General features: G+C 37.2%; 1 protein-coding gene across 14 annotated transcripts in view; it reads right to left on the reverse strand.

Moving 5' to 3' along the window:
- The window catches only part of PIGN (phosphatidylinositol glycan anchor biosynthesis class N), a 291,867-nt gene that overhangs the window by 169,224 nt on the left and 97,636 nt on the right, over positions 1-25,007 (reverse strand). For all 14 annotated transcript variants that reach the window (XM_055368740.2, XM_055368735.2, XM_055368738.2 and 11 more), the window contains 5 exons: positions 21,692-21,747; positions 21,012-21,087; positions 19,164-19,237; positions 11,267-11,309; positions 9,156-9,208 (listed from right to left, as the gene is read on the reverse strand). In XM_055368740.2, coding sequence (XP_055224715.1) covers positions 9,156-9,208; positions 11,267-11,309; positions 19,164-19,237; positions 21,012-21,087; positions 21,692-21,747 — 302 coding nt within the window. The remainder of the gene's footprint in view (positions 1-9,155; positions 9,209-11,266; positions 11,310-19,163; positions 19,238-21,011; positions 21,088-21,691; positions 21,748-25,007) is intronic.

Genomic DNA, 25,007 nt, shown 5'->3' on the forward strand with positions numbered 1-25,007 from the left:
ATCTACGGTTTTATAGATTTTATCCAAAATCTATGGTTTCTGAAATCCAAATTATTTATCACATATCATGCACATATGCATTGGGCTTTTTACCTCTATGGCTTTACTCATGTCCATGTGTCTGTCTAAAATAGTCTTCCCAAACCTGTAAGTCCCCTAATTGAAATTACAAAAGGTGCCAAAAGGTGTAATTTCAATTAGGGGACTTACAGGTTTGGGAAGACTATTTTAGACAGACATATGAAAATGTGGCACATACACACCATGGAATACTATGCAGCCATACAAAAGGATGAGTTCGTGTACTTGGCAGGGACATGGATGAAGCTGGAAACCATCATTCTGAGCAAACTATTGCAAGGACAGAAAACCAAACACCGCATGTTCTCACTCACAGGTGGGAATTGAACAATGAGAACACTTGGACACAGGGTAGGAAACATCACACACTGGGGCCTGTCATGGGGTGGGGGGAGGGGGAAGGGATAGCATTAGGAGATATACCTAATGTAAATGATGAGCTAATGGGTGCAGCACACCAACATGGCACATGTATACATATGTAACAAATCTGCACGTTGTGCACATGTACCCTAGAACTTAAAGTATAATAAAACAGAAAAAGAAATTACACCTTTTGTTCAAGGCCCAGTTCAAATGCCAGACTTGGCATAATGTTTCCTGTCACTGAAGGCTTAAGTGAAGCAGCCTCCCTCCTGTATTTTTATAACCCTTAACCACATGTTGCCTTATACTATAATCATTATCATTATGTCTTTAAACCCATATTAGGCCATAACCTCCCTGAAAGCAGTGGCCATGTGTTAAGAGTCATACACTTCCAGGACTGGAATGTCCCATACCAGTTATACATCCTTATGCTTAAGTTCCTGATGAAGTAGCTATCTGTCTCCAGAGATGGAGCATCACCAAGTCTTAAGGCTGGCAGTCCATTCATCTCTGGGTACTTGACAATGTCTGGGAATGCTTTATGTATGGTGAGTGTTCAATATGTATTTTTTTCTGAAAAATGATCGATTTATTAAACACATACACAATGCAAAACATAAACCTAGCTATGCCACATTATTGTGCAATCAGTCTTTCAGAACCAGTTTCTACTCTGTAAAACAGAAATTGTTAATATTTTCTTCACATCATTTCATGAGACTCAATGAGATAACATAAGTACAATTCCTAATACACTGCATACAATAAATGATATTCTACTCTAGTAATATCATTATCATCAATTTAATACCTTTCTCAATAATCCTTAACTTTTCCCAATCACTGTTTAACTTAACCTGCTTTTCCCAGGTTTGGGTAGAAGTTTTTCTGTGGCAAAACAATACAATCCCCCAATTAGTTTCTGGTGATCCCAGAGGGAGAGGAGAGAAACATGGTTGTATTAAATTACTTAAAACAGCTGAACTTGACACTTCTAAAAAAAAAACTTCCCAGAATTTTCAAGAGAAAAATGGTGAGTCTTTAAACAAACAACGTTAAAGACTGCAGAAGGGATAAAGGAAAGCCTCCTGGACAAAGACAAACACAGGACTTCCAGAATAGACCAAAGGCTGATACTGATGCAGGAAAGGGGACAATAAAAGGCTAAAAGGCATTTTCTTTTTCTTTCTCTCTCTCTCCCTCCCTTTGTCCTCCTTTCTTCCTTCTTTCCTTTGCATGCCTTCCTTCCTTCCTTTCTCTTTCTCTTTCCTGTCTCCCCTCCTTTCCTTTTTTAAAAAACTTTTTTATAAAACAGTGCATTATTACAGAGGTAGAGAAAGGAAAGAGAAGTTGTTCTGGGAATACTCTGCCAATCAAGTTTTAGATGAAAGACTGAAGGTGACAGAAACGAAACAGGGAAAAGAGTGCTGAACAGAATGGAACCCATGATGAACTAACAAGAGAATGGATTATTCAGTTGAGAAAAACTGAATAAGGGGCAGGATGAATATAATTAAAAAGACAGGCTTGGCCGGGTGTGGTGGCTCACGCCTGTAACCCCAGCACTTTGGGAGGCCGAGGCGGGCGGATCACGAGGTCAGAATATCGAGACCATCCTGGCTAACATGGTGAAACCCCATCTCTACTAAAAATACAAAAAATTAGCCGGGCGAGGTGGTGGGCGCCTGTAGTCCCAGCTACTCGGGAGGCTGAGGCAGGAGAATGGTGTGAACCCGGGAGGCAGAGCTTGTGAGCCGAGATCGCGCCACTGCCCTCCAGCCTGGGTGACAGAGCGAGACTCCGTCTCCAAAAAAAATAAAAATAAAAAAAAAGACAGGCTTATGTTGTTGCTCAGTAAGTGGTTGTTGAATGAAAGCATGAAAGACTAAGTATGTTAGTAAGTAGGAAAAAGATAATGAATTCAGGATTCCAAGGCTGAAATCTCTATTTCAGTCCCAGGCATCAAGGTAAGCAAAGGGGATGCTGCAGCCAAGGAAAATTTCTGTTCAGGGGCCTGCTTCTGGGTATCTCGTTTCATCACTACTTCCCTGATTTTGCCCCATTCTCTGTAGCCCTAGCAAAAGCCCTTTTGGGTCTTACTCAAAGCTTTAGTTTTGGCAGCCTAATACTCCCACAGGCTTTCTTTAACCATAGCTTTTAACTTGCTAACAATAGTCTTCATGTCACAAGGCTTTCCTTTTAATTACCAATGTGACATTTACTACTTGTTTCCATCTTCTGACATAAATAACAAATCACTTTTTCAACTGTGCAGTTTGGCAGCATGCACAAAACAGGCAGTGACTGAGCAGCCTGCACACCCCATGGCAGCTTCCCCATTCACAAGTGCTTCCTTTAAGATCAGCTCAACCACTGATCGATTCTGTGACACGAGCAAGTCCCAATCTCCTTAGGGCCACAGTGTCCTCATCTGTAAAATGGAGATGGTAAAAGTATCTACTGTGAACGATAGTATCTACTTTACAGTGTTACAAGGAAAATCACATGAAATAATGTAGAAGATAATGTAAATAGAGTAGCACAGTAGAAGTGTTGGTTATTTTTGGTAGATGTGTGACCAGGGGCAATCCTTTGACTGACATCCTGGGCCTCCTACTCAAGTTTGAGCTTCTATCTTACTTTGCCTTTTATCTAATAGAGAGGACTCTGTGGTCTCTGAACAGCCTTTATCACGTCTTTCAGGACTCCGATCTCAGATAAACAACTGTTGGGTATGTGGACTCTGTGTAGCAATGCACAGCCTTGCTGTGACCTTGTGGGAGGCTCTCTGCCACTACTCTGCTCTGGGAATGAGTTAACTCCATTTGGGCCCCACATAATGCCTTCAAAATCCTTCTTTGACAGAGAGTAATTAAACTGATTTAACTAGAGACATTCACTCCTTCTAATTATAATATTCCTCATGCTCATTAGTAAAATAAATGAAAATAAAATCTCCCTCAAAGGGAGGTGTGAGAGTATTCCCATGCAAATACTACTCTGTTTCTCCTCCCCTTTCTAATTAAACTTGAAAGAGTGGTCTGTACTTAGAACTCTACTTCCTGACCTCCAATTCTACTTATGCATTTTTCTCTTTAGCTTTTATCAGTCATACATGCAAGTACTAGAAAAGCAAAATAATGGAGAAAGATTTATAATGAAAAGCAACAATCTTTCATTCCTTCTTATTCACTTTTTAGAGCAACCACTCTAACTACTTTTCTTTTTAGATCTTCTGGTGGTTACCCCCCTAATATGACTTACTACCTTTATGTTGTTGTTTATGCATGCACCTATTTAAAACAAAGTCCCTCCTACTAACCAGAATTTAATCTACGCATACTAGGCTCCACTCATTTCAACTTTTAGTTTTTCTATTTTTCCTTATGAATCAACTTTGAGGTATAATTTACATGTGAGAAAATGGAACCATTTTAAATGTCCAGTCAGCCGATTATTGACAAATGCTACACCCATGTAACTAAAAACAACTTCAATATATAGAACATTTCTGTCACCCTAAAAGTTCCTACAGGCCCTTTTGTGGTCAATCATACCCCAACTGCCAGCCCCAAACAACCAGTGGTCAACTTTCTGTGACTATAGTTTTGCCTGCTCTAGAATTTTATATAAATGGAGTACACTATATACTCTTACATATCTGCTTTCTTTAACTCTATAAAGTATCTGATAGTCATCCATGTAGTTGAGTTCATCACTTACTCATTTCTTTTTATAGGTAAGTAATATCCCATTGTATGGCTATAGCACAATTTGTTTACCCATTCATGTGCTGATGAACATTTGGGTTGTTTCAAGATTTTGGTTCTTATGAATACAGCTGCTATGAAAATTCCTGTACAAGTCTTTCAGCATACGTATGTTTTGCCTTCTCTTGGGTACCTAGGCATGGAATTGCTGGGTCAGAGGTAGTGTGTATTTCACTTTTTAAGAAAGTTTCTTTTCCCTCTAGGTCTCACTCAAGAATAGGAAGGCCACCAGTAAGTTCTATGCATGTAATAAGAATTGCTGTGTCGTGTTTTAGGATGAGCAGGAGGGATGCCTGTCTCTGTCCTTTGTTAGGAGGAGGCTACACATGCTAGAATGGAGAACAGCCTTACTAAAGTGGAGGCACATATATCATAGCAATGAAATTCCTCCCAGGTCTTTGTTTTTTGTTTTTTGTTTTTTTTTTTTTTTGTCTCTTTAGAGGTATCTTCTGGTTTTCTCCTTGGAATAAAATGCCTGTAGCACTTTCTCCATGGGGATGAAGGAAGGAGACAGGCTATGGAGAGCCTGTTGATACCATCATTTGGTAGGCAGATATCCAATTAATCTCCTGCTTCCCTTCCTCACTCCTCCTTCCACATTACTGTCTGACTGAGTCTGAGGTCCCTGGACCTCCTTTCCCTTTGCCATACCTGTCTGTAGTTTCTCAGCTGCTGTTTCCTCCCTCTGGTTACCTATCTTCTAGAAATTTGTTGAACTCAAATTTGCTGATAGTCCTTCTCCCACTCTTTTCATTTTGCTAAGTTTGTTTATTTTTATTGGGGTCTTGGTAGAAAAAAGAAAAATGTTTATCTTTGGTCTGCAGTCCTCACCTGGAAATTGGTGGATCTGATTCAGCACAGCAATCTAGCACCAGATCCTACCCCTGAAACTTCTCCAGCCAAGCTCAACAACGTCCTCTGCCACTTAAACCAAGGCACGCCTTTATGTTTTCACTTACACTCTGTCATATCTGAGACTGCATGACCTCTCTCCTGCCTGAAATGCTCGCTTGATTTTCACAATACTGCTCTCTAGATTTTCTCCTGCCTTCTGGCCACTTCTTTCAGCCTTGTTTCCACACTTCTTGTTCTCTGCTCTTCACCTTCTCTCACTCTACACATTCTCCCTAGTTCTTGTGACCCAATGTACTCTTGTAAGCCCCACACTTGCAGTGTTCAGACAGCTCCTGTTCTGAAAAGCCTTCCTTAAGCTACAAGACTCAGAGAGACACCCTAAGTGTCCCCACAGTACAAGAGAGACTACTCTAAAATTTCTCACACTGCACCATATGGCCTGCTCACGGATCTGCTTCCTCCTCCAGCCTTATGCTTCCTGAAAGCCCAGAACTGTGAGTTTCTCATCCCCAGCAACTCTCCTAGCATACAGCTGGTGCTCAATAAATATTTGCTGGATTGAATTGAGATCATGGATATGAAAAAGTGCTTTATGTTTTATACATGTTATTACTGGTAATAAGAGTAAACAATTTTTACTTTGAAGAAAAAACACGCCAGGTAAAGATAAACCTCAAGCTAATTAAAGAAAGTCTAAAATTCTTAGTGCAATACAAATGAATGCCTGTTCATAAACTAATGATGCACATCTTCCTATGAAAACTGCATCTTCTTCATTCCTTGGCACCTGTTTAGAGTCAAACCAATTTAATTTCTCTCATCAAAACAGTCTCACACCCAAGTTCACAGCAGCATTATTTACAATAAACAAAGGTGGAAACAACTCTAGTATCCATTGACAGATGAACAGGTGAACAATATGGCATATGCATATATACGTACAATGAACTATCATTCAGCCTTTAAAAGGAACAAAATTCTGACACATGCTACAATATACATGACCCTTGACGATATTACACCAAGTGAAATAAGTCAGTTGCAAGAAAGACAAATACTGTATGATTTCATTTATATGAGATACCCAGAGTCATCAAATTCATAGAATCAAAGGTAGAATGGTGGTTGCCAGGGGCTGATGAGCGGGAGAATGGGGTGTGACTGATTAATGCATTCAGAGTTTGTTTTTCAAGATGGAAAGAGTTCTGGAGACAGATGGTGTGTGGTAATAGTTGTACAACCATGTGAATGTATACTTAATACCATTGAACTGTACACTTAAAAATTGTTATGATGACAAATTTCATTATGTGTAGTTTACCACAATTAAAAATAAAAGTCTCATAAACAAAATACTGTATTTTGCCAGAATATTTTTGAAACAAAATTCTGACCAATGTCTAAAATGAAAATAATCAAACGGTAAAGAAAGGTATGCCAAATGCAAGAAGCACTATAAAGGACAAAAAAACAGAATTACAGAATGACAACAGTAACAATTGCTGACATTCACTGAAGCTTATTAGATGCCAGGCACTATGCTAAATACTTAAATGCTTTATATAAATTAATTCATTCAAAACGACTACAAGAGAAACGGGGGGCTTAGAGAGATTAAGTCACTTAGCAAAGGTTTCACAGCTCAAAAGTGGCAGAAATGAGATTCAAACCCAGGCGCTCTGGTTTAAAGCCCATGCTCTGGCCACTATCCACCTGGACACTTTGGAATGAGAGGGCTGGGAAGCAGAAGGGGATATCTAAACTTTCCCTAAACTTTCAAGTATAAGAGACAAATAAAAACCAAATCAATTTTCTATGGAGTACCTTTTACGTGCCAAGAACGTATGGCATGTAAGAGATTCAAATCCAATCCTGGATCTGAGAGCATCCACAGTCTATTGGGAGAGGCAGATATGTACATAAATAACCAGGCAGTACATGCCAGAAGTTGCCTAAGAGGTATCAACAGAGGGAAGAGGATGTTTAACACATGGTGTCTCCTGCAAACCCATACAATTCCTGGCAACACAAAGTGATGAATGAATATTGACTAAATGAAATAAAATCAGTATACAAAAATGTATTCTGTCTCAGAATGCATTTGGAGAAGAAAAGGCAAAAGGGTCAATTTTGCTTTCTTCTTCTCAAAGAAAAGAAATATAACAGGTTATGGCAATCATTGAAATTTAAATCACAATAAAAAGGAAACTGACTTTTCAGATTATACTTTATTTTTAATTAACTAATTAATCAATTTTTTTTTGAGATGGGATCTCACTCTGTGGCCCAGGCTGAAGTGCAGTGGCCCAGTCATGGCTCACTAAACTCTGACCTCCCAGGCTCGAGCACTTTTTCTGCCTTAGCCTCCTGAGTAGCTGAGACTACAGGCATGGGCCACTGCACTCGAGTAATTTTTTTTGCTTTTTGTAGAAACAGGGTCTCACTGTGTTTCCCAGGCTGGTCTCAAACTCCTGGGCTCAAGCAATCCTCCCACCTCGGCCTCCCAAAGTGCTAGGATTACAGGCGTGGGCCACTGTTCCTGACCTCAAATTACACTTTAAATAGTTATCACATGTTAAAAGGTTGCCATATTAAAGATTCTAAGAGGCAGATAATGATCACATGAAATTTAAACCACCATATAAAATTCATACTGCAACTGGAACAGCCTTATTTTTCTAAACAGAGATGAGAGATTAAGAAAACACACTAGGACTCTGGAATGATCAACTTTGAAACCGCGGATTCAAGCAGTTTATCTTGCATCTTCTGCTGCCCTTTAGTTCTCTCTAGACTTAACATCTATCATCCTCCCCACAGCATTCCATGTAAACATTTGCTAATGTGCTAATGCCAAGAATTGGAAAGATGTCTCATTTCCAGGGGCTTAAAATAACTGCTACTTGGCTGCGCTTACCTCAAAATCATATTGGCACCTTCTATACTAAGATACTAAGTTTTAATTTTTTTTTGCTGCACTATTAAGAACTTCTGCGTGAGTGTAGTCATGCGCCACATAATGATGTTTTAGTCAACAATGGACTGCATATACATGGTGGTCCCATAAGATGATAACAGACCTAGTGATAGCGCAGTCTCTTTGCAGCACAAAGCATTACTCTCGCTTGTTTGTGGTGATGCTGGTGTGAACAAACCTACTGCACTGCCAGTCCTATAAAAGTCTGGCACACACAATTATGTACAGTACATAATATCTGATAATGACAATAAACAACTGTTACCAGTATCTACATTTACTATACCATATTTTTCATCGTTTTTTAGACTGTACTCCTTTTCCATATATATATATATATATAAATTTAACTGTAAAATATCCTCAGGCAGGTCCTTCAGGAGGTATTCTAGAAAGCACTGTTGTCATAGATGACAGCTCCATGCATGTTATTGCCTGTGAACACCTTCCAGTGGGACAAGATGTGGAGATAAAAATCCTGACCCTCTGTAGGCCTAGGTGAATGTGTGTGTGTGTATCTTAGTTTTTATCAAAAAAGTTTAAAAAGTAAAAAAATGTGATTTTAAAATATTAAATTAAAATATTAATTTTAAAATAGAAAAGAGCTTAGAGAATAGGGATATAAAGAAAGAAAAGGTTTTTGTATAGCTATATAATGTGTTTGTGTGTTTAAGCTAAGTGTTATTATAAAGTCAAAAAGTTAAGAACCTTATAAAGTAAAAAAGGTTACAGTAATAACTCACCGACTCACCCAGAACAACTTCCAGTCCTGCAAGCTCCATTCATGGTAAGTGTCCTAGATAGGTGTACCAGTTAAAAAATCTTTTACACTGAATTTTTTACTATACCTTTTCTATGTGTAGATACATAAATACTTACCATTGGGTTACAATTGCCTACAGTATTCAGTATGATAACATGCTGTACAGGTTTATAGTCTAGGAGCAATAGGCTGTACCATATCCTAGGTGTGTTGTAGGCTACACCATCTAGGTTTGTGTGAATATACTCTATGATGTTTGCACAGTGAAGAAATTGCCTAACAATATATTTCTCAGAACTTATCCCTGTTGTTAAGCAATGCATGACCATATATACTATACCTTGTCCCAATATCAAGCCAGCTGCCATAATCCTTGACCAAGAAGAAAAAATGCTGTAAAAAAAAAAAAAAAAAAAGGCTTAATGAAAAACAAAGCTATTCAGATTCAGTCTAAAAACAAAGCTATTTTAGGACTGTATGTTTCAGATTTCTGACTCTAAGAATCACTATCTGACTGTAATCAACAAGAATATGTCATTTACTGAAACTTTTGCTTGGATTAGAATTAGCAGTAGTCTAAAATCCAGAAATAGAATTATCGATCAAATGAACACAAAAGTGACATTTCTGAATAATTAGAAATAAAGAAGAACAAGCCAACATCAATAAAAAAGCACTAGATAATACTAAAGATGTCAGTGGAAAGAAGCCATGTCATCCATCTACCAACAAATATTTACTGTACTGACTACCTACTGTGTGCCGATCACTGTCTTAGGTGCTGGAGATAAACTCCTCCTCACAAGGCATAGGCTCTAGTAAATAATACCGTCAAATTATCAGGGGTGTGTGTGTGTGTGTGTGTGTGTAAGGGGGGGATGGAGGGAGTGTTATCATTGGAAAATATAGGCAATTATAGAAACAGAGGAAGGGGTTCATACCCTGATTAGAATGGAAGGGAAGGCTTCCCATTGCAAGGTGAAATCTAAGTAAAAAGTAGGAATCAGATGAAAGGAGGTTTGGAGAGAAAGAAGTTTTTGGCAGAGGGAATAGCCTATATATACATCAAGAGTCCAGAGAGAGCTTGGTAGTGTCAAAGGGGGATGGTGTAGAGAAAACAAGGATGGAGAGGTAAGAGAAGATGTCAATCAAATGAGCAGAAGTTATATCACAAATGGCTGTTCAAGTCAATTTATGCAATCTTTTTTATATAAAATTAATCAGAATTTCAATCCTCTTCTATTAATATGTCTGTTGGTCACTTTGCACAAAACTGAAAGCTGATTTGCTCTCACATTATGTGTGGTCAGTTTCAGAAATACAATGAATAATGGTTCACCACCACACAAAAGTACTCTCATCTAAACCGAGTGACTAGGAATCTGATTTGGGAAGCTACCCTTATTAGTATTCCTAGTTACTTCTGGCATGGGATGTTATATGGTGACAAATTAACCTTACCCAAAAAGACCGCTGGTGTTCGTTCTCAGCTACTGGGAGGCAATTTCTGGGCCCTTGGAATGTCATGGAATGTCATGCCTCATAGAAGGTTGTGCCTGAGGGCTTGGCCACTGGACAGTCTAATAATGTGATGTATGATGAGGGCTTTGGGCCATATTACCAGCTGTATCCGCAGAAGGGATTAAAGGTCAGCCAGGTAGGCAGTATGTGATCAAGCCCCACTAAAAAGTCTGGACAACAAAGCTTAGGTAAGCCTGGTTGGCAATACTCCATGTGTACTGTCACACATCAATAGTGGGAGGGTAATGCTGTCCTGATTCCACAGGGAGAAACAGAAGCTCGGCATTTGGTATCCTGGACTCTGCCCTATGCACTGGAATAAACTGTAACTGAATATAACAGCATTCAGTGAGTTCTGTGAATTCTAGTGAATTACTAAAGCTGAGGGTGGTCTTGGGAACTCCCCAAAGTTGTAGACATAAAATAGGTTCCTCTTTTTGTTAATGAGAGAGGCCTACCTACATACATCAGAACTCATTTATTGCAGCTACGTCTTGATTAACATCTTCCCAACAGAAAAGCTGTATTTCCTTTTTCCTTCCTTCCTTTCCTCCCCCTTTCCTTTCATTTTTAATCTGAGAGAAGGGTTAAAAATCAACATTTCAATAGAAAAATGATGTATTATCTAAATTTAAAGTTAGCTTTTTCTGCTAATTTTCTTTGGAAGGTTCATTTCAGATACAAAGCAACATGGAAGACGAGGTATGACAAATTCAAATAAATCAAGTAGTAAGACTTTTGACACCTGAAGAAGAGCACACATCCTGCATAACTAATATAAAAGAACATAATTTATATGTGTAAATTATGCCAGCACTTACAACTCAATATCTAAAGATTTCACGTACCGAAATGCATTCATATTTCTCTTTATTAAATTAACCCGGGACTCTTAATCTAATTTATATGGACTACCCAGTAATGCCTTACCAAAGCCATAATGTCTGATATGACGAGAACAATGAGAAAAAGGCTGGAAAAAAAAAGAAGGAAAAATTACATCTAATACAACAGGTGCATTTTTCAAGCTCATTAAAATCCAAGTGAGACTAGGCAAATAACCTAGTGTTGTTGGTATTTTTGCTTCTGAAAATACAACTTTCAAAGGTTCTTTTCATATTATCATGGGTGACCATACCATAGAGATGAGCTGGACTATAAAATGTGTTATTAAGTGCTCTGAATATTTATTTCAGTAAAATGAAAGGGACATACATTATGATTTTCAAAACTAAACTTTTGAGGTAATTGTTAACTAATATGCAATTTCAAGAAATAATACAGAGGGATCCTCTGTACCCTTTACCCAGTGTCCCCCAGTGGGAAGATCTTGTAAAACCATAGTATAATATCCCAAGCAGGACACTGACACTGATACTGTCAAGGTAAGGAGTGTTCCCATCAGCACAAAGATCTCTCATGATGCCCTTTTATAGCCACATCTGTCCTCCCCTCACCATCCCTCTGCCTAATCCCTACCCCTGAGAGCCACTAATCTGTCCTCCATTTCTATAATTTTGTCATTTTAAGAGTGTTTTATGAGTAGAATCACATACATAACAAGTTGAACAATTTATATAACACTTTGTTACCTTTTGTAACCTTCTGGGATTGGCTTTTCTCACTTGGCATAATTTTCTCAAGAATCATCCAAGGTGCTGTATCAATGGGTCATTTACTTTTATGGCTGATTGGTACTCCATCATATGCATATACAATGGTTTACTTAACCATTCAAGCACCAAAGGACATCAAGGGTTGTTTCTACTTGTGGCTATTGTTCCAGTTTGTGGCTCTTACAAATAAAGCTGTTATAAACATTTGTGTCTAATTTTTTGTGTAAACCTTTCATTTCTCTAGGAAAATACATCAAGAGTGCAATTGCTAGGTCATACAACAGTAGCATGTTTAGTTTCATAAGAAACTGTAAAACTCTTTTCAGAGTGGTTGTACCATGTTACATTTCCACCAGCAATGCATGAGAGCAATTTCCTTACATCCTCAACAGCATTTGGTGATGCCACTATTTGTTTTTAACTATTCTGATAAACTGTTCTGATAAGTGTGTAATGGTATTTCATTGTTGGTGTTTTTTTTTCTTTTTTGAGATGGAGTCTCGCTCCGTCGCCCAGGCTGGAGTGCAGTGGTACAATCTTGGCTCACTGCAACCTCCTCCTCCCGGGTTCAAGCGATTCTCCTGCCTCAGTCTCCTGAGTAGCTGGGACTACAGGCACCCGCCACGACGCCTGGATAATTTTTGTATTTTTAGTAGAGACGGGGTTACACCATGTTGGTCAGGCTGGTCTTGTACTCCTGACCTCGTATCCGCCCGCCTCGGCCTCCCAAAGTGCTGGGATTACAGGCATGAGCCACCACGCCCAACCCATTGTGGTTTTACATGCATTCCTTTAATGGCTAATAATGCTGAACAACTTTCCATTGTCTTATTTGCCATCTGTATATCTTCTTCAGGTGTTTTGCTCACTTTCTAATTAAATTATTTTTTTACTGTTGAGTTTTGTGCATTCTTTTTATATTCTAGATACTAGTCTTTTGTCAGATACCTGGATTGTAAATATTTTCTCCCAGTATGTAACCTATGTTCTCTTCCTCTTACTAGAGTCTTTCACAGAGCAAAAACTTTTAATTCTGAAGAAGTCCAGTTTATCAATTTTTCCTCTTATGGGTTACAATTTTGATGTGAAGCCTAACTCTTTGCCTAACCCAAATCCCAAGGATTTGCTCTATTTTTTTCCTAGAAATTTAAATCTGTGGTCCATTTTGAGTTAATTTTTGAATAAAGTGTGAGGTTTTGGTAGAGGTTTGTGACTTCTTTTTAATAAATAATTGTTTTTCTAACCATAGGTTTGAAATAAAGACATGTAACTCAATAATTCACATATGCAGATATATATCACAAGTCAGACTGATCATATCTTACAGAAGTATAATTCCATTCAGACACATAATAAAGTGTGTTATTCTGATTAAGAGTTTGTAGAGAATGCAATGGTCATCCAGTACAACCTTCTACTTAAAGTATGAATTCCCAAAGTATCAATCCCAATAAAGGCATTGTCTAGCACTAGTTTTAGTGGTTGCAGCAACAGAATCCACTCCATTTTCAGCAGCTCCAATTACTGCAGAGTTCTTTCTTCTGTGAATCAAAGCACAGCAAATATTCTACCCTATGGACCCAGTTCTTCTGGAATAGAAAAATAATAAATACAATTCAAAAGAGCTTTAGAATGAGTGCGGTGGCTCACATCTGTAATCCCAGCACTTTAGGAGGCCAAGGTGGGTGAATTGCTTGAGGCCAGGATTTCAAGACCAGCCTGGCCAACATGGCGAAAACCCGGCTCTACTAAAAATAGAAAAATTAGGCAGGTGTGGTGGCACATGCCTGTGAGCCCAGCTACTCGGGAGGCTGAGGCACGAGAATCGATTGAACCTGGGAGGTGGAGGTTGCAATGAGATCACACCACTGCACTCCAGCCTGGGTGACAGAGTGAGACTCTGCCTCAAAACAAACAAACAAACAAACAAAACCTTTAAAAAACCTTTACATACCTTTTTTACAAAGTTTTGATTTTTTAGAAATATTTTTATTTTTCTAAAGACAATTATATTACTGTGTGACACAGATGATATTCTGGGATCCTTCTGAAGTTAAGACACATCTGATTAAGTTATTTATTGTCTTCTCAGCCTCAGTTTCCTTATCTATAAAATGGTTGTAATAATATCTATATTTCCTAGTACCATTGGAAAAATTAAGTCAGGTAATATGTGGAAAGTACCTAATACAGTGCCTGACATATGGTATCTGCCTAGTAAATATCGGTTTCATTCTCACTCCTTAAACAAAAGCTTTAAATGAAATTAAAGATATAATCTCTCCCCTTATGGAGTTCACAAGGTGTGTATTAGCTAGGGTTGCCATAACAAAGTACCACACACAGATTGAGTGGCTTAAACAATATAAATTTCCTCATAGTTCTGGAGGCTGGAAGTCCAAGATTGTGTGTTAGCAGTGTCGGTTTTATTTGAGGTCTCTTTCCTTAGCTTGTAAATGGCCATATTCTCCCTTAGGTTCACATGTTATCTCTTCTGTGTTTGACTGTGTCTTAATTTTTTCCTCTTACAAGGACATCAGTCATATTGGACTAGGGCCCACCCATATCACCTCATTTTAGTTACCTATTGAAAGGCCCTGTCTCCAAATTTAGTCATATTCTGAGGTACTTGGGGGTCAGGACTTCAACATAAGAATTTTAGAGGACACAAATCAGCCTCTAACTGGGTGTGAAACAGAAATGTAAGAAACAATTTTATCAGCCACAGTCTGAGTTACCTAACTTAGCCAGAAATTTGAGGGTGGAAGGATTCTGGGGAGTGGAGCAGTTGGGTAAAAAAGGTTTAACAGAGAATACGATCCCTGAACTAAGTCTTAATTAAAAGGAAGGAAAATGATTTTCCAGAGCAAATCTTCATATTCTTGAACCATTCTGTGGAAACTGAAGAACCCAGAAGTAAGCCTGCTCAAGGTCACACAGCTAGTAACAGTAAGTCATAGACTTCTAACAGCAAGTCTGGCCCCATAGCCTGTGCTCCTAACCATTACGCACACTGCCTCCCTATGGCTCTACTGACTCTCAGAGGCCTTCAGCATCTTCACCACGTTCCTTTGAATGTGTCCCTGGTTCCCTCGTTTATTCATATGTTGCTCAAATGCGAAGGCATAAATGTAATACACTATTCAATATTCATGGTGATCTAATTTTAAGAAGGATAGGGTTATCATTCCCTTGCTCTAAATACAATAATTTTATTAAAGTCAGGTTAGTTATATGGTATTATTTGATCTCCAAGATGTTTTGAAGCTACTGTGTACCTAGATCCTATGAGTTTCCTCATAAATACCTTTTTATTCAAGAGATAAATACCTGCTATTGAGCTTTTATCCAATTGATAATAAATATTACTTATCATCCCCATTGAGCCACTGTGATTGTTCACTTGCAAGACCCTTAATTGATCTCCCTGCTCTTATTCTTGTCTTCCTAAAGTTATTATCCATGCAACAGACAGAACAGCCTTCAAAACCTACCAAAGGCTTCTTGCCACAACTGAATAATGGTGAAGTCCTATCTCTGGCCTAAATGGCCCCTTCTTTTCTGCCCCTGCCAACCTGTTCAACTTTATTTCCTACAATTCTTCTGCTAGCATACTCTGCTCAAGGCTACCTTTCTTGCTGTTCTCCAAATACACCAAGCATGTTTTCAACTCATGCCCTTTGTATGTTTCACTCCCTCCACCTGAGTGAACCATAAAACTATGTGAGTAAAGACCATATTAAGGTTTTTGCATAAATTGCTTCTCCTTAGAGAAGTCTCCCTGGATCACTTCATTTTTTCCCCTGACATTTAACACTACTTGAAATTTTGTTATTACAAGCATTTTATTTTCTTTGTCTCCCCAGGTAGACAGTAAGCTCTGATCACGAAATGTATCACCAGTGGCTAGTACAGTGCCCGGTATATGAAACAAACTCAAACCCTATGTGCTGAATGAATAGTAGGAGTAATTAGCATAAAATAAAACTGAAAATGGCTAATGCCACACATTGTGAAATATGCTTTAGATTTAAGACTGACTTAAGAACCTTTTTCTTTTGATTTCATAGAACACAAAAAATCTGACCCAGGAAAAATCAGACCTGGTAGAAACAACACCAAATAACATTGTAGAAGGCTAAAACCACACAGAATAAAATCTGTAACTAACAAAATAATGATGGAAGAAGCAAATCTTGACAATAACCAGATCTGTAATATCTGATCTAGGTGAATGAGACCTGGTAGATATGATAACTGTAGAAGAAAAAAAAAAACTCTGGCAGGAGCTGAAATCCATAGACTTTAAGATAAAAACAAATAACACAAAAACTTTCTGAAAATTAATAAAAATAATTTTAATAAATTAAAAATCAAAATAGAAATACTTAGAAGTAATTTACTTCTACTTCATATAAAATTAATTTAAAAATTAAGCTGATTTAATAGAGTACCCACATAAAAACACTTTCCCAATAAAAGTTATTCAATATTATAATAATTCTGATTCAAATCTGGATTCCTAAATATGCGAGCAAAACATTCTGGAGATAAAAATATCCATCAGAACAAAATGGTATATTCAAAATTAGAGTCAAAATATTTTCACTTCAATTAATAGAGGGCATGAGAAAACTAGCTTTTTGGCTGCTAGATCACATTGTTGACAACTGCTATTTCTAAGTTTTTGTGTTTTTTTTTCCCCAATCCCTGCCGTGTAGCCATGGCTCTTGTACAGTTGAGTATTTAATCAAACACAGAACTGAAAAATCATCCCTTTCAGATCTTATATGGTTGGTTGTTGAATACTTCTGTAATACTAAAACTTGTTTCTCTTTCTCAGTGGCCTTCTAATCTTCTCTCATGCTTTGCTGCATTCTGAAGGTGACAAAGGTCTTCATGGTCCATGTCATCTCAAACTGTGAAATGAACTGGCCACAATTGTGACTTTTGGCAGGTTGTTTCACACCCCCACACCTTCCTCTTCCCTAACGACCTTCCAGTTTAAAATGAATGTGTGCCAGACAGAGTTCTGGCCATAGAGACATAGTCAGAAATCTGCTACATGGGGCCTTTGGGAAAGACACTGCTACCCTGACAGAAAAGGAGAATCAGCTGACATATCTCCTTGCCTTTTTCCTCATTAGTCCTTTTCCCTTGTTCCTGTCTGGATGGCACATGAGATACGATGGCAGATGGAGGCATGATGAGAAAAACACGAGGGTAAAAGCAACAATCTAAGAATCTACCATTCTTAGGAATGCAGAAAAGCAGGGTTGCTGATGGCATCACAGAGTTATGGGCTGCCAACCTCCAGACTCCATGTGACTTGAGGACATAAATCTCTATTTCTCTGAGCTACTGTTAGTTAGATTTTCATTGCTTACATCCATAAGCATTCTTAACAGATAAACTATCAGGTAATCTTCATGCACAGCTACTACCTTTTTGTGGTCTCTACCCAAAATTTACAAGGTTTTGTTGATGAACCCAATTATTAACACTGAGACACTAGATAAATTATTAATAATTAGAAAAGTAAATTTTAAGTTATGCAAAAAAAACAATGTTAATACAACTTTTCTACTTCACTTTTGTTCAATACACATTTTAAGGAGTGAGTCGGAAGAGAAGCAGAATCATTTCACTGGTTTGTTATACTGAACTCGTCCTTGGCATTATAGATCTAATAAACAAATAAGTCATTAGTATGTATCTCCACCCCCATCTTAACTGTAGGCTTCCAACAGTTGTAAGAAAATGATTAGCAATATAAATAATAAGACTGTTAAAAGGTGAACAGAAAGGAGAGATGATATCAGTGATTATTTGGTAAGCAGTATGGCAGTAAGGGTGGCTGGACTTCAGCTTGTGTGATGGATTAAATAAAGAAAACAGGATGAGAAGCTAGTTTGCAATAGGAAGAAAAGGCATCGCTGGCTTCAATGTGTGACATTAAATTTGATGAGTCAGTGTGATATCCAGGAAGAAATGTCAGTGACTTCTGAGTTTAAAGGTCAAAAGAGACCTTTCTGAGCCACCTTTGCCTCAGTTCTCTCCTGTTGTGTTTTGTTTTTCATCGCACTAGTTTCCAGATAGCATTACTATAGACACGCACAAATATAAGAATACATACACACATACACTTTGATGAGCCTTCTATTTCTCATTCCACATGTCCCCAGCTCTTCTTATTTAAACCTTAATTAAAATCCCTTCTAAAAATCTTATCCACCAACAAAGATGCAGGAAAGTACATGTCATTCACCAGTTTTTATTGCATCTAAGTAAATATCTCTTATGTGATATTGACAAGGCATAAATACTTTCAATATTAAAGTCATGTAAATATCCTGCAAAAATATACTAAAACTAGAAATGAGATTTCTAGTATTCTTAAGCAGTGGAAGAAAAACTTTTTTCATTATGGCATATGCATAATACTATGCTAAACCCAGTTCTAGCTTATACTCATCAAGAACAACATGCAAATTTATGCTAATATTAGTTATTTCTTTCAGCATTGAATATGCTAGCTTGATTCAAGAATAACAAAACTGCTAAGCTTCATATTTATATCAAGTATTTTACAGAGTCCCTGTGCTGACAAGGCAATTTTATTGGTTAAAAAAAGCAAATAGTTGAGTTGACAGCTTTTCTTCCACAGTCTTGATTGCTTAAGACGGACTGCTCCAGAAATTCCTCAAAACTCAGAAAGAATACTTCCTATTCCATTTGTCAAATGTATAGAAATCATGACAGAGAAACTGAGTATATTTTTGACATTTAGAAAAGTTAATTTTAAGTCATGGAAAATGAAATAATGTTAACATATTTATATAACATATTTGAAATAAACCAAAATAAAAGTTAGAGTATCTTTTGCTTTTTGTAGGCACAGTTATAACAAGTAATTAACTACAATAATTTAACATTTATGTTTTACTGTTTTCTAGGGAGGTTCTTCACTAGCTTGAATAATATTCTAATAACATTTTATTGCTGAGAAAGCAAGCTTGTCTGCTAGAGGCCCTAATCAACTAATTTCCTCTAATGAGAAGCAACACTGACTAAACGGGTGAAAATTTTCTCATTTTTGTAATAAACAATCTATGTTACAGTGTCTTAATAGCAATCATATGAAATGTCTTCGAAAGTTTACTCTCATCTCCTAAAAATAGACAAATCAAATGTTTCTTAAACTAATTTACCTTTTTGACGATAACTGAGTAGTCAACTGAACTGCTTCAAAAGCACACATCACAAGAACAAAGGGGATTAAAATCTGTAAAAGAACAATAAATGATGCCAGGAATAACTGAAGCATCTGAAACACTTTTTGAAAAAAATACTATTTCTGCTTACAGAAATATTTTCAATTTCTCAAGTAACTTTTATATATACTAGTGAAGAGCAAACACTGAAATAAAAGCATGATACCAATGGCACATAGAACAGTGATGAAACTGACTTAAAAACCTACATTAATAAGCTATACAATGTAAAAGACAGCAAACATCAATACATATTCCAAATAAAAGCCTATTACAAATTTTGTTCCATTTAATGTATTCTAATAATTAACCACAATGTTCAAAAGATTCCAAGAGGGTGTGAAAAGCACAGAATGCCCAAATCAAATAAATTATATAACCTGATAATTTGATTCACAGATCCTTAAACCCATCTGGTTATTTAAAACTATAACATTATAAACATGATTCAGCTTCTTAATCTTTGCCTTTTTAAAAAAATACATTTATTTATGATTATAAAATTCACACTCATTATAACAAATATGAAAAAAATTATAAAACATTTGAAATAAAGCTATAGTAAAATTTATGCTGGTTGAAAATCCATAATCCAGAGCTAATACTGTTAATATCTTGAGGTATTGCTTTCCAATTATCAATTTTGAAAAATATATATAACTTGATGTTTCAAAAAAGGGGGAGATATGGAAAATAAATGATGTTCAAGACAGCATACAGTTCTTTTTCAAGTGAAGGACATATGAATAAAATAGAATTCAGCAGGGCCCTCACTTCTAGACACATCAGTCAACAAAAGTCATCAAGTGTATTATGTCATTAAAGCTTACTGCATTGTGTTGGAGATTAAGAACCTAGCATTCTAATTTGAGCTTTGTCTTTCTTGCTTGCTTGCTTGCTTGCTTGTTTTTAATTAAAGGCCCATGGTCTTTAATAAACTGGGAAAAAAAACCATTTAAAAAATGTGAATGAAAATTAAGGAAATAGCAACATGTTTTAAAATAACTCAGTAGGGAACAGGATGTGAGAAACTGAACATCTTTTTAACATTTCTTAAACTTCCATTTGTATTAGTGTAATAACAAAAAGCAGACATTAATCCTATTAAGATGACACCTTTAACCATTTTTATTTATAAATCTGAACATTAGGTAATCAGATTTTAGGTAAGAATCAGTTTACTTTATTTAAACAAATATATACTAAGTAAAATGTGTCAGGCATTATGGTAAAGGGAATAAAACAAGCATAATGACCTTAGAGAAGAAGAACATGAATTACATTCTAATGAAGAATCTGAACCCCTGGAAAGCTGAAAATGGTCATTATCTTTGTATTGTCAGCACCCAGCTAGTATCTGGCACATTACTAAATATAGCAGAAACTGACACATTTGTTGAATGAATTGATCAATTCCAGGTACATGGCTTATGAGAAAAGATTATGTTGGCAAGCTCATGGGTAGAGAACATGGGTTCAGGGAACCTTATACTCTTTAGCAGCACTGCAGTTTGATCCATAGCTTCCCACAGGCTTTAATCACATCTGATAAGATCCTCTCAAATTAACAGTTGAATCCCTACTCTTTTGAAGTCAAATGCACTTAGAGTAAAGCAAAAAGATTAACTGTGGTTTGGAGTAAGGGATAGAGGGTTTCACCTCCAGTTTAGCAGTGCCAACTCTGAAAGGATATCTTCTTTCCATTGCTACTTAACTCTGTCTAAATGACTTTATAATCTTAATCAATCAATAGCTTAATACAAATAACAAAATAAGAAAACTAACCTTCCACATCATCAGCGCTCCCATCATAAAAGGACTGAACACAGTCAGAAAGCAATAGACAGAGGCAAGATCAAAGCTAGGGAATTATAACAAGGAAAAAGAATTTAGAATTCACTCTGTAACGGTAAAAGAATATTCTTCTAAAAAGATGTTTAAACTAATGCTTTGAAATCTACTTACTAAAACACAAGCAAACATCATATTATGAAGCCACTAAAATGAACGCAGTAGATCTGAATGTGCCAATACATACCAATCTCCAAAATATATCATTCAGTATAAAAAGCAAGGTGCAGGCTGGGTGCCGTGGCTCACGCCTGTAATCCCAGCACTTTGGCAGGCCGAGGCGGGTGGATCACCTGAGGTCAGCAGTTTGAGACCAGCCTGACCAACATAGTGAAACCCCGTCTCTACTAAAAATACAAAAATTAGCCAGGCATGGTGGCGGGCACCTGTAATCCCAGCTACTCGGGAGGCTGAGGCATGAGAGTCGCTTGAACCTGGGAGGCAGAGGTTGCAATGAGCCGAGATCACACCACTGCCCTCCAGTCTAGGCAACAGAGTGAGACTTTGTCTCAAAAAGAAAAAAAAATAATAAGGTACAAAACAAAAGGTATAGAAGTCCCAGGTTGCATTATTTTTTAGTTATATATATATATGCCACTTTCATTTAAAATTACCTGTTAATAGAAGCTATATTTCCAGTTCCAAAAAATGCTGTCACTAAGAAGAAAACCTAAAGGGAGTCAAGGAAATGGCAAAACAACTCAGATTTCATACAAATTTCCTTTTCATTTAGAAAAGATATGCTAATTTTACCTTGAGAGTAATTTGCTCTTTTACTTGTACCATGAATTGTTTTCAATGAACATTCCATTATAACTCCTTGTGAATGCATTTTAAAATAGCCAGATTGAAGAGGCTGTGTACCGAGAATAATGAGCCCTGAGAGGTCATCCTCACTCAGTTCCTAGTAAGTTATTTTCCTCTTCCCTAACATGAGCAAGGTGGACCATATCTGTAGTGGGCTGCTAGTGATTTTTTCAAAAGAAAAACATGGATCTAGTGTATATCATAGATATTTTCAGCTGAAAGACACAGTTACAGTCTATATATGCTTGCTGTAAACCCACCACATGCTAAGCACATGCTAGACTGCTTGAAAGGCTCGGGAAGAAACAAGATACCATGTTTTAAAATAATTCAATAGAGAATGACACATGAGAAAATGCTGAACATCTTTTTGACATTTCTTAAACTTACATTTGTATTAGTAAAGCAATAAAACATTGATATTAATCTTAGTGTCCAAGAACTTACTGCTAGCAAAGCACTTAAAATGGTGCCTAGCCCACTGAAAGGGCTTGATAAGTGTTAGCTCTTTTATTACTATAGACACCCACAAAAAATGGTGAAGCAACACTGAAGAGGAAGTATGAATCATGACAATTTTCAGTGAAAAAGAGGCATTTGAGTTGGTGAGCTGAGCCTTTAATGTATTCATGGATTCAGTGATTCAACGAATCATCTAAGCAACCAACGTTTATTGTCTAGTATATGTCAGAGACAGAGATAGGCACTAAGAATATAAACATAAATAAAATAGTCTCAAAATACTCAAATGGTGACTAAGATATGATGACAGAAATAGAGGAGAGACATTTTAAGGTAAAGAACAGTGAGAAAAAAATGACATCGCCAAGAAAGAGTAAAAAGGCTTGACAGATAGGAACTTAGACTTTATCGAAGGATATGGTGAAAGATGAAGCAAGAAATATAGACTGGTGGCATATTAATAAAAAGCCTGAACTGGGCCGGGTGTGGTGGCTCACACCTGTAATCCCAGCACTTAGGGAGGCTGAGGCGGGCGGATCACGGGGTCAAGAGATCGAGACCATCCTGGCCAACACGGTGAAACCCCGTCTTTACTAAAAATACAAAAATTAGCCGGTCCTGGTGGTGCACGCCTATAGTCCCAGCTACTCAGGAGGCTGAGGCAGGAGAATCAGTTGAACCCGGGAAGTGGAGGTTGGAGTGAGCCAAGATTGTGCCATTGCACTCCAGCCTAGTGACAGAGTAAGACTCCGTTTTTTGTTTTGTTTTTTTTTAAAAAAGCCTGAACTTTATTGTGGATACAGTGAAGAGTAGCAAATCTTTTAGGCTAGTGTTATAATCAAGAAACACCAGTGACTGTGTGATATTCAGATAAGGGAGACAAATAATTGGAGGCAGAAAATTTAAGTTGGGAGCCATTTCAGTAGTCCATGTCAGAGACAAGGAAATGTGAACTGATGCAGTGGGAATGAAGATCTAGAGTGAAGGGAGCCACAGGGACTTTAGAAGTGGACAAGGAGCAGTTAAATATGACAACAAGTTGGATGTCTTGGGGACTGGGAGTGCGGTGATGCCATTAAATGAGATAAGGCCTGCCAGAGAGAGTGACTTTGAAGAGGAGTGGCAGTTGTTAGTCAGTTTGGGACACATATTTGGTGATGCCCAGCAGAATGTTAGACATGCGGTCCTTGAGGTCATGAAAGGGGTCAAGTTTGGAAAAACACATCTTAGAGTTGTTTGCATAGAAGTGTCTACCAAAGTTACAGGAAAATATGGCATAAACCAGGCACAATAAGAGAAGGTTAATGGTGGAGCATGGAGAAAAAAGTATGGCTGAAGATCAGGCAAAGGAAGTAATTACAGAGAAGAAGAATAGAAGCGATATACAAATCTTAGAAGAAAACTTGTACTGTGTACTGGATGTGAAGGGAAAAGAAAGAGAAAACATAGACTTGAATGTTAAAGTGTGGTCAGGTAAACTGAATAGATTTGAGTGATCAGGAAGCCCCTGCAGACCACTGACTGTACAACTTCGGCAGAGACATCTGACAAATACTGATAGAGCACTGCTACATGCCAGGCATTGTTAGAGGTTTGCGGATATGGCATATACATGGAGAGAAAATAATGGCAGCAACTATAAATTTTTCTTTCAAAAAATTAAACAGAAAGGACAAGATGAAATTATAACTTAGGGAAATGCAAGTTTCAGTGGGTAAAGTGCTTTATCAGTATTAGCTGATTGGAAGAAAGAAAGAAAGCAAAACAGAGTAAAAGCAAGAGACAGAGAGGATGGAATATTTATTTTCTATACCTGAGGTCTAGACTCTGCACCATGGTCAGCTCAAAGAAAATGCCTCCAATACAATACTTACAAGCCATGTATCTGATAAGGGGTTAATATCCAAAACATACGAGCTACTCCTACAGCTAGCAAAACTAAAATAGTCACACTCAAAAAAGAGACTAGAATGATGGTTGCTGAGGACTGAGAGGAGTGGGGAAAGGGGAAAGGTTGGTGAAAGTGTATGAAGTTTCAGTTGTGCAAGATGAATAAGGTCTGGAGATTAAATGTACAGCATGGTGACTATAGTCAGTAATATTGTATTGTATACTTGAAATGCGCTAAGAGAGCTGATCTTAAGTGTTCTCACTGCAAAAACAGAAAGAAAGAAAAAGCAGTAAGTATGTGAGGCAATCGATATGATAATTAGCTTGATTGTGGTGATCATTTTACAATGTATACATATATCAAAACATATATACACCTTAAATATATACAATTTTTGTCAATTATACTTCCATAAAGCTGAATAAAATAAAATAAAGGAAATACATTCCTATGATTTCTTGCAGCTAGTCAGTCAGCCTTTCCAAACTAAGACTTTCCTCTGCCATACTGTCTTTCAAACTTCTACTACTAACAACTTTCACAACATTGCCTCTGACGTGATCCAAAAACCTTTGTGAGACAGATGTTATGTAATATGAGTTCAGAATAAAATGCACATAAAAAGATATGAACTCCTAATTGTGGTTTCTTCCAGGATGTGAGAAATTTGATTGAAGTTGGGAGTTGAAAGACTTTGGCTTTAGCTCTAATGTTTTAATTTCTTAAAAACACATTTTTAAAAAACATATGTGACAAAGTACTAATGGCTA

This window comes from Gorilla gorilla, chromosome 17 (assembly GCF_029281585.2).
Source record: "Gorilla gorilla gorilla isolate KB3781 chromosome 17, NHGRI_mGorGor1-v2.1_pri, whole genome shotgun sequence".
Lineage (NCBI taxonomy): Eukaryota > Metazoa > Chordata > Mammalia > Primates > Hominidae > Gorilla > Gorilla gorilla.